We start from the raw sequence: 19,557 nt of genomic DNA on the forward strand, positions 1-19,557 counted from the left end.
GAGTGGAGAGCTTTTTCTTTATGATCTTACGTACATGCTCAGTTGTTACACCAATGTCATACTCAATAGTATCCATATGACTGTATGATCTAGATAGAGCATCAGCCATATCGTGTAACTCTAGATTTATGTGTGATGGTACCCACAATATTTTAGTGGTTACATCCTTCAGAAACAATCTGTTCAACCTATGCCTCGCTGTTGACACGAGTCCTGTGTTATCATTTCTGTATGAGTTTAGAGCATGAAGTGAGGAGAGGGAGTCTGTAATGATGAGAGTACTATCCCCCGTGCGATCGGCTATCTTAAGAGCAACAAGTAGAGCAAACAGTTCTGCCTGCAGGATGGACGCCCAGTTGTTGAGTCTGAAACCAACATCGCTAATCCTTCCAGTGGCATCGCATACGATTGCAGCGCATGCGGCTGAACCTGTGTCTGGAATTACCGACCCATCAGTGAAGATAAGCTGTTTTATCTCATACTCTTGCTTAATCTCGTGAATTTGCTTCAGAATGTCCTTTCTTAATTTAGCTTTCAGGTGAGCGTTGTTTTCAATTTGTTTTTTTTGGAGGGACACTTGCTTTGATGATGTCGAAGTGCTTTATCTCCCATGGCGGAACAGAATGTTTTTGAGGGATGCCTTTGCAGAACTCTATCATATCATGGTTTCGAAGCTCTGAGCATGTTTTCTTGACCCAAGCAGATCTGTGGCGCCCCGTGGAAAGGCAATTTAACAAAGATTCCTTGGCTATACTATCATCTGACGATCTTAATAATTTTATTGCTGTCATTGTGTTGATTTCTGTGATCCTATCAGTAATGCTTGGCAATCCGAGTTCTTTCCTCATGTTCAAGACCTTAGTAGTATTTGGACATCCCAGGATTATCCTCATTGCCACATTTTGCATTACTTCTAGCCTTCTAATTGTTCGGGATGGCTGTGTTATTAGAGCAGGTGCAGCATAATCAATGAGGGGTCTTATGTAAGCTGTATACATCATTCTTACAATTCGTATGTTTGCCCCCGAAGTTACATTATTGCCAGCAACTGCTCGTAGGGCAGCTAGTCTACTCTTACATTTTTGATTGATCACCTCAACATCTTCGGCCGTATGTGGAATATTTACTCCGAGATATCGAAATGATTCAACCTGAGCTATACTATCACTATCTATAGTGAACTGTTTATCTCGATCTTTTACATTGTGACTATATACCTTGGTCTTATCTATTGAAATAATCAATCCTAGTTCATTGCAGACCGTCGATATTGTCTGCAGTGCACATAAACAGTCTTGATAATTTCTAGCATGAATCAGTATATCATCAGCATAGCTTATGATCGTGGCATTGGCTTGTTGTTTAAAACGTCTGATAAGGGAGTTTACCAATACGTTAAATAACAGAGGGCTTAGGACTCCCCCTTGGGGGGTGCCGAGCGACATGGCCTTCTGTTCGCTCTTATAGCCTTGAAACACTACGGCTGATTGCCTATTCTGGAAGTATCCATTGATCCACTGTAATATACGTCCCCCGATTCCCATCAGGGCTAGTTCGTGTAGGATTATTTGCCTATTTGCTGTATCAAATGCAGACTTCAAATCCAGGAAAATAGTGAACCCATTGCCTCCAAGAATTGACAGAAATGTTGTTATACAATTTTGAACACTCTTGTAAATCCATAAAGAGCTGGCGACATTTTATCTTTGATTCTAAATAATAGCCGATTTAGTATGACTCTTTCAAAAGTTTTACAAAGGCAACTAGTTAAGGAAATCGGTCTGTATTCCCCTGGATTATTTGTCTTTGGTATTGGTGTTATAATACTCTGCGTCCAGGATATTGGTAGCACACCCTTTTCATAAATGAGTCGGAACAATCGTAGAACAGGATCACCAGGGAGTAGGGCAAGAGGTAAGATAGAGAGAGAGAGAGAATAGGGCAAGAGGTAAGATAGAGAGAGAGGAGAATAGGACAAGAGGTAAGATAGATAGAGAGAGAGAGAGAATAGGACAAGAGGTAAGATAGATAGATAGAGAGAGAGAATAGGGCAAGAGGTAAGATAGAGAGAGAGAGAGAGAGAGAATAGGGCAAGAGGTAAGATAGAGAGAGAGAGAATAGGACAAGAGGTAATATAGATAGAGAGAGAGAGAGAATAGGGCAAGAGGTAAGACTGATAGATACAGAGAGAGAATAGGACAAGAGGTAAGATAGATAGAGAGAGAGAGAGAGAATAGGACAAGAGGTAAGATAGATAGAGAGAGAGAGAGAATAGGGCAAGAGGTAAGATAGAGAGAGAGAGAGAGAGAATAGGGCAAGAGGTAAGATAGAGAGAGAGAGAATAGGGCAAGAGGTAAGATAGAGAGAGAGAGAATAGGACAAGAGGTAATATAGATAGAGAGAGAGAGAGAATAGGGCAAGAGGTAAGACTGATAGATACAGAGAGAGAATAGGACAAGAGGTAAGATAGATAGATAGAGAGAGAATAGGGCAAGAGGTAAGATAGATAGAGAGAGAGAGAGAATAGGACAAGAGGTAAGATAGATAGATAGAGAGAGAATAGGGCAAGAGGTAAGATAGAGAGAGAGAGAATAGGACAAGAGGTAATATAGATAGAGAGAGAGAGAGAATAGGGCAAGAGGTAAGATAGAGAGAGAGAGAATAGGACAAGAGGTAATATAGATAGAGAGAGAGAGAGAATAGGGCAAGAGGTAAGACTGATAGATACAGAGAGAGAATAGGACAAGAGGTAAGATAGATAGAGAGAGAGAGAGAATAGGACAAGAGGTAAGATAGAGAGAGAGAGAGAATAGGGCAAGAGGTAAGATAGAGAGAGAGAGAGAGAGAGAGAATAGGGCAAGAGGTAAGATAGAGAGAGAGAGAATAGGACAAGAGGTAATATAGATAGAGAGAGAGAGAGAATAGGGCAAGAGGTAAGACTGATAGATACAGAGAGAGAATAGGACAAGAGGTAAGATAGATAGATAGAGAGAGAATAGGGCAAGAGGTAAGATAGATAGATAGAGAGAGAGAGAGAATAGGGCAAGAGGTAAGACTGATAGATACAGAGAGAGAATAGGACAAGAGGTAAGATAGATAGATAGAGAGAGAATAGGGCAAGAGGTAAGATAGAGAGAGAGAGAGAGAATAGGGCAAGAGGTAAGATAGAGAGAGAGAGAATAGGGCAAGAGGTAAGATAGATAGATAGAGAGAGAGAGAGAATAGGGCAAGAGGTAAGACTGATAGATACAGAGAGAGAATAGGACAAGAGGTAAGATAGATAGATAGAGAGAGAATAGGGCAAGAGGTAAGATAGAGAGAGAGAGAGAGAGAGAGAGAGAGAGAATAGGGCAAGAGGTAAGACTGATAGATACAGAGAGAGAATAGGACAAGAGGTAAGATAGATAGATAGAGAGAGAATAGGGCAAGAGGTAAGACTGATAGATACAGAGAGAGAATAGGACAAGAGGTAAGATAGATAGATAGAGAGAGAATAGGGCAAGAGGTAAGATAGAGAGAGAGAGAGAGAGAGAGAATAGGGCAAGAGGTAAGATAGAGAGAGAGAGAGAGAGAGAATAGGGCAAGAGGTAAGATAGAGAGAGAGAGAGAGAATAGGGCAAGAGGTAAGATAGAGAGAGAGAGAGAGAGAGAGAATAGGGCAAGAGGTAAGATAGAGAGAGAGAGAGAGAGAGAGAGAGAGAGAGAGAGAATAGGGCAAGAGGTAAGATAGAGAGAGAGAGAGAGAATAGGGCAAGAGGTAAGATAGAGAGAGAGAGAGAGAATAGGGCAAGAGGTAAGATAGAGAGAGAGAGAGAGAATAGGGCAAGAGGTAAGATAGAGAGAGAGAGAGAGAATAGGGCAAGAGGTAAGACTGATAGATACAGAGAGAGAATAGGACAAGAGGTAAGATAGATAGATAGAGAGAGAATAGGGCAAGAGGTAAGATAGAGAGAGAGAGAGAGAGAGAGAGAGAGGAATAGGGCAAAGAGGTTAAGGATGATGATACAGAGAGAGAATAGGGATGAGGTAGATGTAGATAGAGGAGAGAGAGCATAGGGCAAGAGGTAAGAGGAGAGAGAGAGAGAGAGATTAGGGCCATGAGGTAGATAGAGAAGATTAGAGAGAGAGAGAGAGAAAAGGGCAAAAGGTAAGAGTGAGAGAGACAGAGAGAGAATAGGACAAGAGGTAAGATAGAGAGAGAGAGAGAGAATAGGGCAAGAGGTAAGATAGAGAGAGAGAGAGAGAGAATAGGGCAAGAGGTAAGATAGAGAGAGAGAGAGAGAGAGAGAGAATAGGGCAAGAGGTAAGATAGAGAGAGAGAGAGAGAGAGAGAGAAAAGGGCAAGAGGGAAGAGAGAGAGAGAGAGAGAGAGAGAGAATAGGGCAAGAGGTAAGATAGAGAGAGAGAGAGAGAATAGGGCAAGAGGTAAGATAGAGAGAGAGTGAGAGAGAGAGAGAGAGGGGAGGTGGGTAGAGAGAGAGAGAGAGAGATGGATGAGAGAGAGTAAGAGGGGGGGAGGGAGAGAGAGAGGGGGAGAGGGGGGGAGGGAGGGAAGGAGAGAGAGATGGATGAGAGAGAGAGAGAGATGGAGGAGAGAGAGAGAGAGAGAGAGATGGATGAGAGAGAGAGAGAGATGGATGAGAGAGAGAGTAAGAGGGGGGGAGGGAGAGAGAGAGGGGGGGAGGGAGGGAGGGAGAGAGAGATGGATGAGAGACAGAGAGAGAGATGGATGAGAGAGAGTAAGAGGGGGGGAGGGAGAGAGAGAGAATGGATGAGATAGAGGGGGAGTGAGAGAGAGAGATGGATGAGAGTGAGAGAGGGGAGATGGGTAGAGAGAGAGAGTGAGTGAGAGATAGTGAGAGTGAGAGTGAGAGTGAGAGTGAGAGAGAGAGAGATGGATGAGAGAGAGAGAGATTGGATGAGAGAGAGAGAATGAATGAGAGAGGGGGGGGGGGAGTGAGAGAGAGAGGGGGGAATGAGAGAGAGAGAGAGAGTGAGAGTGAGAGAGAGTGAGAGTGAGAGTGAGAGTGAGAGAGAGAGAGAGAGAGAGAGAGAAAGAGAGAGAGATTCTACTTATAAACTGAAAAAAAACATTTCTTACATATTGATAAAGTCTATAAATAAACCTATATGTCACCTAAAACTACCACCTAATCCTCTTCCTCACCTGTCCACGGTTTCCACGAGCTGAGCAATAGTTTCCGGTCTGGGAGGGTACACGGGCAGAGTGAGAGAAGCAGTTAAGTTACCCCTGTAAGCCACGCCGATGACGAAAGAGAAAACGAGCCACGCTGAGGCCACGAGGCGAGCCGATGTCGTCTTGAAGACCGAGTGTGTCAGATTTTGGCCCACGAAGGTTTTGAAGACTTCTAGGACAACCTTGCCGACGTCTGAGTTACTGGCGACGTCCCACCCTCTGATATGGGCCATCTGCGTCGAGGTAAAAGTCATCGGTGATTCTTAGGTTGCTGTGACTCGGGGTTTCGTGAGCTAACCTGAATGTTCACGAGATACCTATCTATCTCGTCCGAATTTTGTAAGTATTGTAAGATATTAAAGATAAAAAAAGTTAAAAAAAAAGCATTTTTCATTCAGATCTTCCCATATTCCTTCATCTTTAACCTAAACACAACCATAAACCCCCACGATCTCAAAGCCTTTTATTCGAAGCTCCCGAAACCCGGATGACAACAAGAACACACTCACCGTAACCAAAGCCACAGGCACGATTACAAGCACAGTCAGAGTAGCTGCCCAGACACGGTGAGTGAGAGGGTAGTAGAGGCTCTCCCACTGTGGCCTGAGACCGGGCTTAGCCATGCAGAAGCTCTCGTAGGAGAACTGGTAAGTGTACGTAAAGTCATGACGTTCCATGCGGTTTGCCAACACGACGTAGTAGATTGAGGATATGAAGGACACTCGCTCTTCTACTCTTTTCGTCACCTGGAAGTGGGTTTATTTGATTTATTTTATTTGTTTACATATATTTTTTTACGTAATTTTTGTTTTTATCTTTTATTTTTTTATTATATATATATTTTTTTCTACGTAATTCTGGTTTTATCTGTTTCGACGGTGAATGATTTATTCGGTTTTGTGTTTTTATAGATGAACCTGTTTCTGTTTTTCTTTGCTTTTATTTTTCATATTTTTCACTTAAATTACCAATTATTGTTTTTTTTTTTTTTTTTTTTTTTTTTAGAAGTACATAGTTTCATCATAAACAAAATAGTCAAATCCACTGTGAAAATACGTTATTGGAAAAGTTTACTATAACGTTTACTATGACGTCTTCCAAAAAAAAAAAAATAAATAAATAAGATAAAAAAAATAATAAATAATAGTTCTAGTAAGTTCTTTTTAGCAATGCATTTTTGTGGTTCGGAGCTTTCGCAAGGATGGGTGTCGGATTCACGAGGTTTCAACCAGTTCCAATAATGATAATTATCATAATTCGATAACAAAAAGTTCAAAACAACAAAAACAAAAGCAAAACAAGGACACTACGAACCTCAACAAAATCCTTAGTAGGAACTTGTCTTATTCTGAAATTGAGTCCCTTCGCTATGGTGTCCAGAGCCATGTAATCGCTGCCACTATATTCCTTGACCTTTGACCCATCAGGCACCACGACCTCCTTCTCGTCCCAAAATGGCGCCCACACACCGGATGTGATGTTGACATAGGCGCCGTGGAAACTGTTGCAATAGCAGAAGCAATAAGATATTAGGATTATATTGCACAGGGGATTATTTATATTTTTGGTGTGAGAGAAAGTTTGAATGTGTTATGTATATGTATATGTATATATATATATATATATATATATATATATATATATATATATATATATAGAGAGAGAGAGAGAGAGAGAGAGAGAGAGAGAGAGAGAGAGAGAGAATAGGGCAAGAGGTAAGATAGATAGAGAGAGAGAGAGAATAGGACAAGAGGTAAGATAGATAGATAGAGAGAGAGAATAGGACAAGAGGTAAGATAGAGAGAGAGAGAGAGAGAGAGAGAATAGGGCAAGATTTGATTTGATTTTGATATGTTTATTCATACTATATACATTGTATACACATGAATAGGCATAGGAACTATGCCTAAATGATTTGTACAGTTCATATTAATTTCTGAGACATACATTGTTGGTAAAACAGATATTACTGTGACCCTGTCAATCAATAAGCTAGGGCAAAGCTATACATAAGACATAGTAGTGCATGTATATCACTCTAGAGAGGCCTTGCAATTTTATCTATTACAGGCAAAGTCTTTGTGTTTACGTAATATATCTGATAAAATGCCGTCCTCTATAAAGGATGTTGCAATACTGTACAATGTTTTACGTTCAATCCTTTCACGAAATTCTTCAATTAGAGGACATATCATTACATAGTGGTCAAGGGTGTGTGAATAGGGCTGACTGCACAACTTGCATTCAGTCCCCCCAGCATTGTTTGAAACACTATACTCCCAGTAATATTTGTAGCCAAGCCGTAACCTTGCGGTCACTACATCAAGCTGTCTCGTAACTCTGTTTGTACTGCCGTAGATATGCTTTGTCTTGGACATAGCATTATGGTGAATGATTGATCTGCTTGTGTCTTGCTCAGCATTTCTCTCAGTTTCAGCCTGAGTGGAGAGCTTTTTCTTTATGATCTTACGTACATGCTCAGTTGTTACACCAATGTCATACTCAATAGTATCCATATGACTGTATGATCTAGATAGAGCATCAGCCATATCGTGTAACTCTAGATTTATGTGTGATGGTACCCACAATATTTTAGTGGTTACATCCTTCAGAAACAATCTGTTCAACCTATGCCTCGCTGTTGACACGAGTCCTGTGTTATCATTTCTGTATGAGTTTAGAGCATGAAGTGAGGAGAGGGAGTCTGTAATGATGAGAGTACTATCCCCCGTGCGATCGGCTATCTTAAGAGCAACAAGTAGAGCAAACAGTTCTGCCTGCAGGATGGACGCCCAGTTGTTGAGTCTGAAACCAACATCGCTAATCCTTCCAGTGGCATCGCATACGATTGCAGCGCATGCGGCTGAACCTGTGTCTGGAATTACCGACCCATCAGTGAAGATAAGCTGTTTTATCTCATACTCTTGCTTAATCTCGTGAATTTGCTTCAGAATGTCCTTTCTTAATTTAGCTTTCAGGTGAGCGTTGTTTTCAATTTGTTTTTTTGGAGGGACACTTGCTTTGATGATGTCGAAGTGCTTTATCTCCCATGGCGGAACAGAATGTTTTTGAGGGATGCCTTTGCAGAACTCTATCATATCATGGTTTCGAAGCTCTGAGCATGTTTTCTTGACCCAAGCAGATCTGTGGCGCCCCGTGGAAAGGCAATTTAACAAAGATTCCTTGGCTATACTATCATCTGACGATCTTAATAATTTTATTGCTGTCATTGTGTTGATTTCTGTGATCCTATCAGTAATGCTTGGCAATCCGAGTTCTTTCCTCATGTTCAAGACCTTAGTAGTATTTGGACATCCCAGGATTATCCTCATTGCCACATTTTGCATTACTTCTAGCCTTCTAATTGTTCGGGATGGCTGTGTTATTAGAGCAGGTGCAGCATAATCAATGAGGGGTCTTATGTAAGCTGTATACATCATTCTTACAATTCGTATGTTTGCCCCCGAAGTTACATTATTGCCAGCAACTGCTCGTAGGGCAGCTAGTCTACTCTTACATTTTTGATTGATCACCTCAACATCTTCGGCCGTATGTGGAATATTTACTCCGAGATATCGAAATGATTCAACCTGAGCTATACTATCACTATCTATAGTGAACTGTTTATCTCGATCTTTTACATTGTGACTATATACCTTGGTCTTATCTATTGAAATAATCAATCCTAGTTCATTGCAGACCGTCGATATTGTCTGCAGTGCACATAAACAGTCTTGATAATTTCTAGCATGAATCAGTATATCATCAGCATAGCTTATGATCGTGGCATTGGCTTGTTGTTTAAAACGTCTGATAAGGGAGTTTACCAATACGTTAAATAACAGAGGGCTTAGGACTCCCCCTTGGGGGGTGCCGAGCGACATGGCCTTCTGTTCGCTCTTATAGCCTTGAAACACTACGGCTGATTGCCTATTCTGGAAGTATCCATTGATCCACTGTAATATACGTCCCCCGATTCCCATCAGGGCTAGTTCGTGTAGGATTATTTGCCTATTTGCTGTATCAAATGCAGACTTCAAATCCAGGAAAATAGTGAACCCATTGCCTCCAAGAATTGACAGAAATGTTGTTATACAATTTTGAACACTCTTGTCTGGCATAAATCCATAAAGAGCTGGCGACATTTTATCTTTGATTCTAAATAATAGCCGATTTAGTATGACTCTTTCAAAAGTTTTACAAAGGCAACTAGTTAAGGAAATCGGTCTGTATTCCCCTGGATTATTTGTCTTTGGTATTGGTGTTATAATACTCTGCGTCCAGGATATTGGTAGCACACCCTTTTCATAAATGAGTCGGAACAATCGTAGAACAGGATCACCAGGGAGTAGGGCAAGAGGTAAGATAGAGAGAGAGAGAGAATAGGGCAAGAGGTAAGATAGAGAGAGAGAGAATAGGACAAGAGGTAAGATAGATAGAGAGAGAGAGAGAATAGGACAAGAGGTAAGATAGATAGATAGAGAGAGAGAATAGGGCAAGAGGTAAGATAGAGAGAGAGAGAGAGAGAGAATAGGGCAAGAGGTAAGATAGAGAGAGAGAGAATAGGACAAGAGGTAATATAGATAGAGAGAGAGAGAGAATAGGGCAAGAGGTAAGACTGATAGATACAGAGAGAGAATAGGACAAGAGGTAAGATAGATAGAGAGAGAGAGAGAGAATAGGACAAGAGGTAAGATAGATAGAGAGAGAGAGAGAATAGGGCAAGAGGTAAGATAGAGAGAGAGAGAGAGAGAATAGGGCAAGAGGTAAGATAGAGAGAGAGAGAATAGGGCAAGAGGTAAGATAGAGAGAGAGAGAATAGGACAAGAGGTAATATAGATAGAGAGAGAGAGAGAATAGGGCAAGAGGTAAGACTGATAGATACAGAGAGAGAATAGGACAAGAGGTAAGATAGATAGATAGAGAGAGAATAGGGCAAGAGGTAAGATAGATAGAGAGAGAGAGAGAATAGGACAAGAGGTAAGATAGATAGATAGAGAGAGAATAGGGCAAGAGGTAAGATAGAGAGAGAGAATAGGACAAGAGGTAATATAGATAGAGAGAAGAGAGAGAATAGGGCAAGAGGTAAGATAGAGAGAGAGAGAATAGGACAAGAGGTAATATAGATAGAGAGAGAGAGAGAATAGGGCAAGAGGTAAGACTGATAGATACAGAGAGAGAATAGGACAAGAGGTAAGATAGATAGAGAGAGAGAGAGAATAGGACAAGAGGTAAGATAGAGAGAGAGAGAGAATAGGGCAAGAGGTAAGATAGAGAGAGAGAGAGAGAGAGAGAATAGGGCAAGAGGTAAGATAGAGAGAGAGAGAATAGGACAAGAGGTAATATAGATAGAGAGAGAGAGAGAATAGGGCAAGAGGTAAGACTGATAGATACAGAGAGAGAATAGGACAAGAGGTAAGATAGATAGATAGAGAGAGAATAGGGCAAGAGGTAAGATAGATAGATAGAGAGAGAGAGAGAATAGGGCAAGAGGTAAGACTGATAGATACAGAGAGAGAATAGGACAAGAGGTAAGATAGATAGATAGAGAGAGAATAGGGCAAGAGGTAAGATAGAGAGAGAGAGAGAGAATAGGGCAAGAGGTAAGATAGAGAGAGAGAGAATAGGGCAAGAGGTAAGATAGATAGATAGAGAGAGAGAGAGAATAGGGCAAGAGGTAAGACTGATAGATACAGAGAGAGAATAGGACAAGAGGTAAGATAGATAGATAGAGAGAGAATAGGGCAAGAGGTAAGATAGAGAGAGAGAGAGAGAGAGAGAGAGAGAATAGGGCAAGAGGTAAGACTGATAGATACAGAGAGAGAATAGGACAAGAGGTAAGATAGATAGATAGAGAGAGAATAGGGCAAGAGGTAAGACTGATAGATACAGAGAGAGAATAGGACAAGAGGTAAGATAGATAGATAGAGAGAGAATAGGGCAAGAGGTAAGATAGAGAGAGAGAGAGAGAGAGAGAATAGGGCAAGAGGTAAGATAGAGAGAGAGAGAGAGAGAATAGGGCAAGAGGTAAGATAGAGAGAGAGAGAGAGAATAGGGCAAGAGGTAAGATAGAGAGAGAGAGAGAGAGAGAGAATAGGGCAAGAGGTAAGATAGAGAGAGAGAGAGAGAGAGAGAGAGAGAGAGAATAGGGCAAGAGGTAAGATAGAGAGAGAGAGAGAGAATAGGGCAAGAGGTAAGATAGAGAGAGAGAGAGAGAATAGGGCAAGAGGTAAGATAGAGAGAGAGAGAGAGAATAGGGCAAGAGGTAAGATAGAGAGAGAGAGAGAATAGGGCAAGAGGTAAGACTGATAGATACAGAGAGAGAATAGGACAAGAGGTAAGATAGATAGATAGAGAGAGAATAGGGCAAGAGGTAAGATAGAGAGAGAGAGAGAGAGAGAGAGAGAGAGAGAATAGGGCAAGAGGTAAGACTGATAGATACAGAGAGAGAATAGGACAAGAGGTAAGATAGATAGAGAGAGAGAGAATAGGGCAAGAGGTAAGATAGAGAGAGAGAGAGAGAGAATAGGGCAAGAGGTAAGATAGAGAGAGAGAGAGAGAGAGAGAGAGAATAGGGCAAGAGGTAAGATAGAGAGAGAGAGAGAGAGAGAGAGAATAGGGCAAGAGGTAAGATAGAGAGAGAGAGAGAGAGAGAGAGAATAGGGCAAGAGGTAAGATAGAGAGAGAGAGAGAGAGAGAGAATAGGGCAAGAGGTAAGATAGAGAGAGAGAGAGAGAGAGAGAGAGAATAGGGCAAGAGGTAAGATAGATAGAGAGAGAGAGAGAATAGGGCAAGAGGTAAGATAGAGAGAGAGAGAGAGAGAGAGAGAGAATAGGGCAAGAGGTAAGATAGATAGAGAGAGAGAGAATAGGGCAAGAGGTAAGATAGAGAGAGAGAGAGAGAATAGGGCAAGAGGTAAGATAGAGAGAGAGAGAGAATAGGGCAAGAGGTAAGATAGAGAGAGAGAGAGAGAATAGGGCAAGAGGTAAGATAGAGAGAGAGAGAGAGAATAGGGCAAGAGGTAAGATAGAGAGAGAGAGAGAGAGAAGAGGGCGAGAGGAGAGAGAGAGAGAGAGAGAGAGAGAATAGGGCAAGAGGTAAGATAGAGAGAGAGAGAGAGAATAGGGCAAGAGGTAAGATAGAGAGAGAGAGAGAGAGAATAGGGCAAGAGGTAAGATAGAGAGAGAGAGAGAGAATAGGGCAAGAGGTAAGATAGAGAGAGAGAGAGAGAATAGGGCAAGAGGTAAGATAGAGAGAGAGAGAGAGAATAGGGCAAGAGGTAAGATAGAGAGAGAGAGAGAGAATAGGGCAAGAGGTAAGATAGATAGAGAGAGAGAGAATAGGGCAAGAGGTAAGATAGAGAGAGAGAGAGAGAATAGGGCAAGAGGTAAGATAGAGAGAGAGAGAGAGAATAGGGCAAGAGGTAAGATAGAGAGAGAGAGAGAGAATAGGGCAAGAGGTAAGATAGAGAGAGAGAGAGAGAGAATAGGGCAAGAGGTAAGATAGAGAGAGAGAGAGAGAATAGGGCAAGAGGTAAAAGAGAGAGAGAGAGAGAGAATAGGGCAAGAGGTAAGATAGAGAGAGAGAGAGAATAGGGCAAGAGGTAAGATAGAGAGAGAGAGAGAGAGAATAGGGCAAGAGGTAAGATTGATAGATACAGAGAGAGAGAGGAGAGGAAAAAACTACAAAGCCTTCGAGGTGGACAGATATGAAATCGAGCTATAAATTCATATGTTATATAAACACTATTTACTAAATCATTACCATAGTTATTGTTCATACTTTTTCATACTTTTTCAGACTGAATTAATCCATATACATAAAAAATAGTCTACAATACAAATAAGGATACACGGAAATTAAACTCTCCATATTCATCCATATCTTTAACATCCTTTTCATATCATTTTATACATCTATAATTCTTCCTTACAATAAACACATCCAATACTAAATCGAGACTATACTTACTTCTCATATTTTTCAGGGAAGATTCCCAGAGGCGAACGAAGAACAAAGCGTTTCCCAGGATACCCATAACCGAGACTGAACATCTGGGCTCCTTCGAGACTGTAAGGCATGTGGACATACAGGCTCGATCTGGAAATAAATGGTGATTTTCGTTTTCTTTCTTTTTTTTCTTTTTTTTTATAGATAAGAGGGATGGAATATTTGTTGTATTTTGTTTGTTATTTACGGCTTGTCTTCTCCCTCTTTTTTTTTCTTTTTTTTTATGTTAATTATCTCTCATTCTTCTATTTCTTCCGTTTTTTACGGCATTTGCCTTATATTTTCTTTACGCTAGTTCCACATTCTCTAACTTTTTACATAGTTTACCCCTTGTTCTCTTTTTGCTCACGCTATTTACCCTTCGTTCTTTATTCTTTGTCTTACGCAATCACCTCACATTCTCTTCTTTTCGACATGTACTGCAGAATATTATAACCCCGTTGTCCCCTTTTCCTCATGCTTCACAGTATTTGCACCTCACTATGCCCTATTTCCTTTGTTACGATCAATCACCTTGCCGCAGTGCAGAGGCTTGCATGTGATCAATGAGGAAGGAGGCTGTACCAAGTACATTCAACGAAGTTGGAGAGGCTTCTTCTGAGACGCCAGACGAAGAACTGATCACCCGCCAATTCGCATTGGGCCAGCGCTCGGTGAGTTAGGCCTATCACTTCTCAATGAATTTAAACCATCAAAGATTACCGGCCGTTCCTGTTGAATCAGCGGAATATCAAGGCTAAACCAGCATCACATGCAAGAAGAAATTCGAGGGGTAGGTGTGATGTGCCGCAAGAATGCCACTACCCCAAAGCAACTAGAACAACTGGCACAGAATAGCGCTGGATCGGCAAAGATGGAAAGAACTGGGGAAGGCTTATGACCCTTACAAGCTGAGATGAAGAAGAAGAAGAAGATGCCCTATTTGACACTATCTACCTTTCCATCGCATATTCCTCATACTTCCTTACCTCTCCCCCTCCTCTACGTTAAGTGCACCGGTGTTCATCATGGAAAATGTCCAGTGTGAGCTCAGGACAGCCCGAAGTTCACTCAAACGAAGTCGGGTCACCAGTAGGAGCCTCGTTGTCCACACTAAGAGTCGACCTTTCAATGACCTCTCAGCAAACAGGGTCAGGAAGGTTAGGTCTTCGCTCACCACGATGACGGAAACACTTCGGGAGGACAAGCGAAGCTGTTGGGTTTTTGATTAAGAAGAGTATGGATGAGTGAGATATTTAAGACACTGTTGATGATAAGTAGTAATCGTAATGAATTAGATGTTTTTTTTCAGTTTCGTGGTATTCAGGGTATTATGCTCAAAATTTGGGTACGTCTTCAATTAAAAAATAAATAAATACACCTTGCATTGAAGTAGCTTAACCTTAACCTAGATATATGAACAGAAAAAAAACGAATGCTTTTCACCTATAATTTACCTCACGAGCAAAGCCGATAAACTCAGAGAAACGGGTTTGGTTGACATGCGCATTCCGTTCGTCATCTTGTAATTCGAAGATACTCACGCCCCACGCTGCGTCCAGGCGCGTGATTGTCTGGATTTTTGTACGTAATGTGAGTCTTTAGATAGAAACTGTTTAGCGTTGAATCCCTGCTTTTTGTTCTGAAGTGTGGATGTTGGATTATATACGTGTGTTGATGTGATTAAGTTTAGGGTGCGTATGATTGACAGATTGCAGAATGAAACTAATGAAAATAATGATGATAAGGACATTACTGAAATGATAATGTGATCAAATTATACATTATGATTCAATATGTTTTTTTTCTGCTTTTATATCTGTTAAACCTGAGTCGCCTTCACCTTTGCTAAATCCATGCCCAAATTTCACACACAAACACACACACACACACACACACACACACACACACACACACACAATATCCTACATACATCTTTCCAAGCACAGCTACCAGGATAACATAAAAAACATTAGATAAAACAGAGTACATTGAAACAAATAAACGAGAGATGTAAATATATGCAACAGGCAATTATCATTTCAATGTTACATCTTCATCTGAATTACAAGATTCTCTTATTATCACTCCTTACACCCATTCGTGTTCATATCTATACAAAAGCGATGCATAATAATGATAATTGTGATAATAATAATAATGATGATAGAATGATGATGATGATTATAACAATAACAATAATATTAATGATAGAATAACAATAATAATAATAGTAACGATGATAATAACAATAATAATAATAATGATAACAATAATAGTAATAATAATAACAATGACAACAACAACAATAATAATAATGATAATAATAATAATAATAACAATAATGATAATAACAATGACAACAATAATAATAACAACAACAAAAAAAATAATAATGACAACAACAATAATAAAGACAACAATAAAACTAACGACAGCAATAACCAAACCTGATAGAGGGCCCTAGACGAGGTCGCGCCATCGGTGAAGATAACGACGGAGGAATTAGGTCGAGGCGAGAGGTCAAAGGTCGCGACCACAGCTTCAGAGGCGGCAGAGAGCAGGTCTCGAGGGCGTGTCGATGCTGGGGCGCCAGGAAGGGATTCGAAACAGTTGGGTTGAGAGGAGACACCGCCGTGGGTGGTTATGGTGAGGTTGGTTGGTTGGTAATGTTGGTTAGTGAGGTTGGTAGGTGAGGTTGGTTTGAAGTGACGTGTTGAGTAAATGTCTTTGCGTTTTTTTTTTTTTTTTTTTTTTTTTTTTTTTTGGGGGGGGGGGGGGGGGGGAATAAAAAAAAATCGTCTTTTCATGTGTGTATGTGTGTGTGTGTTTGTGTATGTGTGTATGTGTGTTTGTGTGTGTGTGTGCATGTGTGTGTTTGTGTCTATATGTATAGTTATGTACGTATGTATATATTTACTTATATGTTTATACATATTTATATCAATGTGTGTATAGATAGATAGATACATAAATATATAGATAGATATGAAATATGTAGGTATATACATATAGTAGCCTACAGAAAATCAGATTATATAACACTGTATGTTTATATAAACCATAAATGAATAAGACTGTCCTCATTCTCTAGGAATTGTCTTATTATCTTTATCTTCCCCCATTTATCTTGAGACGAAAACATTAAAACATTACTCCCATGTGCCGAATAAAGTGGTTTATACATGATTTTAAGTCACTGTTATCACAAAGGTGAATAATCTAGTCATATCCAGTCTAATGATTGTATTTTTTCTCTCACGCAGTAAAGGTTACACTGATCGTAGACTAGCCATCTTTCCAGAACTCCGATATTAAAGGATTGAACATTACTACATAGGATCGAACGCTGATATATAGGATCGAACACTTCTACATAGGATTGAACACTTCTACATAGGGTCGAACACTACTACATAGAATCGAACACTTCTACATAGGATTGAACACTTCTACATAGGATCGAACACTTCTACATAGGATTGAACACTTCTACATAGGATTGAACACTTCTACATAGAATCGAACACTTCTACATAGGATCGAACGCTGATATATAGGATCGAACACTTCTACATAGGATCGAACACTTCTACATAGGATCGAACACTTCTACATAGGATCGAACACTTCTACATAGGATCGAACACTTCTACATAGGATCGAACACTACCACATAGGATCGAACACTTCTACATAGGATCGAACACTTCTACATAGGATCGAACACTACCACATAGGATCGAACACTTCTACATAGGATCGAACACTACTCATAGGATCGAACACTTCTACATAGGATCGAACACTTCTACATAGGATCGAACACTTCTACATAGGATCGAACACTTCTACATAGGATCGAACACTTCTACATAGGATCGAACACTACTCATAGGATCGAACACTTCTACATAGGATCGAACACTTCTACATAGGATCGAACACTTCTACATAGGATCGAACACTTCTACATAGGATCGAACACTTCTACATAGGATCGAACACTTCTACATAGGATCGAACACTTCTACATAGGATCGAACACTTCTACATAGGATCGAACACTTCTACATAGGATCGAACACTACTCATAGGATCGAACACTTCTACATAGGATCGAACACTTCTACATAGGATCGAACACTTCTACATAGGATCGAACACTTCTACATAGGATCGAACACTTCTACATAGGATCGAACACTTCTACATAGGATCGAACACTTCTACATAGGATTGAACACTACCACATAGGATCGAACACTTCTACATAGGATCGAACACTTCTACATAGGATCGAACACTTCTACATAGGATCGAACACTTCTACATAGGATCGAACACTTCTACATAGGATCGAACACTTCTACATAGGATCGAACACTTCTACATAGGATCGAACACTTCTACATAGGATCGAACACTTCTACATAGGATCGAACACTTCTACATAGGATCGAACACTTCTACATAGGATCGAACACTTCTACATAGGATCGAACACTTCTACATAGGATCGAACACTACCACATAGGATCGAACACTTCTACATAGGATCGAACACTTCTACATAGGATCGAACACTTCTACATAGGATCGAACACTTCTACATAGGATCGAACACTCTACATAGGATCGAACACTTCTACATAGGATCGAACACTTCTACATAGGATCGAACACTACCACATAGGATCGAACACTTCTACATAGGATCGAACACTACCACATAGGATCGAACACTTCTACATAGGATCGAACACTTCTACATAGGATCGAACACTTCTACATAGGATCGAACACTTCTACATAGGATCGAACACTTCTACATAGGATCGAACACTTCTACATAGGATCGAACACTTCTACATAGGATTGAACACTTCTACATAGGATCGAACGCTTCTACATAGGATCGAACGCTTCTACATAGGATCGAACACTTCTACATAGGATCAAACACTTCTACATAGGATCGAACACTTCTACATAGGATCGAACACTTCTACATAGGATTGAACACTTCTACATAGGATCGAACACTTCTACATAGGATCGAACACTTCTACATAGGATCGAACGCTTCTACATAGGATCGAACACTTCTACATAGGATCGAACACTTCTACATAGGATCGAACACTTCTACATAGGATCGAACACTACCACATAGGATCGAACACTCCTACATAGGATCGAACGCTTCTACATAGGATCGAACACTTCTACATAGGATCGAACACTACCACATAGGATCGAACACTTCTACATAGGATCGAACACTTCTACATAGGATCGAACACTTCCACATAGGATCGAACACTTCTACATAGGATCGAACACTTCTACATAGGATCGAACACTTCTACATAGGATCGAACACTTCTACATAGGATCGAACACTTCTACATAGGATCGAACACTCCTACATAGGATCGAACACTCCTACATAGGATCGAACACTCCTACATAGGATCGAACACTGCTAAATAGGATCGAACACTACCACATAGGATCGAACACTTCTACATAGGATCGAACACTACCACATAGGATCGAACACTTCTACATAGGATCAAACACTACCACATAGGATCGAACACTTCTACATAGGATTGAACACTTCTACATAGGATCGAACACTCTACATAGGATCAAACACTTCTACATAGGATCGAACACTTCTACATAGGATCGAACACTACCACATAGGATCGAACACTTCTACATAGGATCAAACACTACCACATAGGATCGAACACTACCACATAGGATCGAACACTTCTACATAGGATCGAACACTACCACATAGGATCGAACACTTCTACATAGGATCAAACACTACCACATAGGATCGAACGCTTCTACATAGGATTGAACACTTCTACATAGGATCGAACACTCCTACATAGGATCGAACACTCTACAACACCCCTTCTTACCTGAGAATCGGAACGTCTTACTCAACACGTGGATGACGAAGCAGGAAATTAATAAGGCCGACCACCTCATGTTTAATCCCTTTCCCTTAATCTGTGGAATGTGTGAGGTAATTAGCATATTGATGTGGATTGTATTTTGGTAATATTAATGATGTTAGTATTGATGGTAATAATGATGATGCTGATGATAACGAGGATGATGTTAGATAATTATGATGATGGTATTAATGATTATGATGATAGTGGTGATAATAACAATAATGATGCTGAGAATAATAAAAATGATGATTATAACATTGATAGTAATTGATAATAATAATAATAAATTCAGTGATTATAACAATGATAACATGAATAAGAATAACACAATAAGAAGGATAATTATAACATTGATAGTAATTAATAATAATAATAAATTCAGTGATT

General features: G+C 40.2%; 1 protein-coding gene across 1 annotated transcript in view; it reads right to left on the reverse strand.

Annotated features, from left to right (window-relative positions):
* LOC122249515 (ionotropic receptor 21a) overlaps positions 1 to 19,201 on the reverse strand; it is a 26,859-nt gene extending 7,658 nt beyond the window's left edge. Inside the window, exons 1-5 of the mRNA XM_086549021.1 lie at positions 19,132 to 19,201; positions 15,637 to 15,770; positions 14,644 to 14,760; positions 14,176 to 14,399; positions 13,169 to 13,297 (exon numbers count right to left, since the gene is read on the reverse strand). Of these exons, the coding sequence (XP_086405147.1) occupies positions 13,169 to 13,297; positions 14,176 to 14,399; positions 14,644 to 14,760; positions 15,637 to 15,770; positions 19,132 to 19,201 (674 nt within the window). The remainder of the gene's footprint in view (positions 1 to 13,168; positions 13,298 to 14,175; positions 14,400 to 14,643; positions 14,761 to 15,636; positions 15,771 to 19,131) is intronic.
* Between the last annotated feature and the right edge of the window lie 356 nt (positions 19,202 to 19,557).

Source organism: Penaeus japonicus, unplaced genomic scaffold (assembly GCF_977035675.1).
Source record: "Penaeus japonicus unplaced genomic scaffold, GWHDUDI00000001_assembly GWHDUDI00000001, whole genome shotgun sequence".
NCBI lineage: Eukaryota > Metazoa > Arthropoda > Malacostraca > Decapoda > Penaeidae > Penaeus > Penaeus japonicus.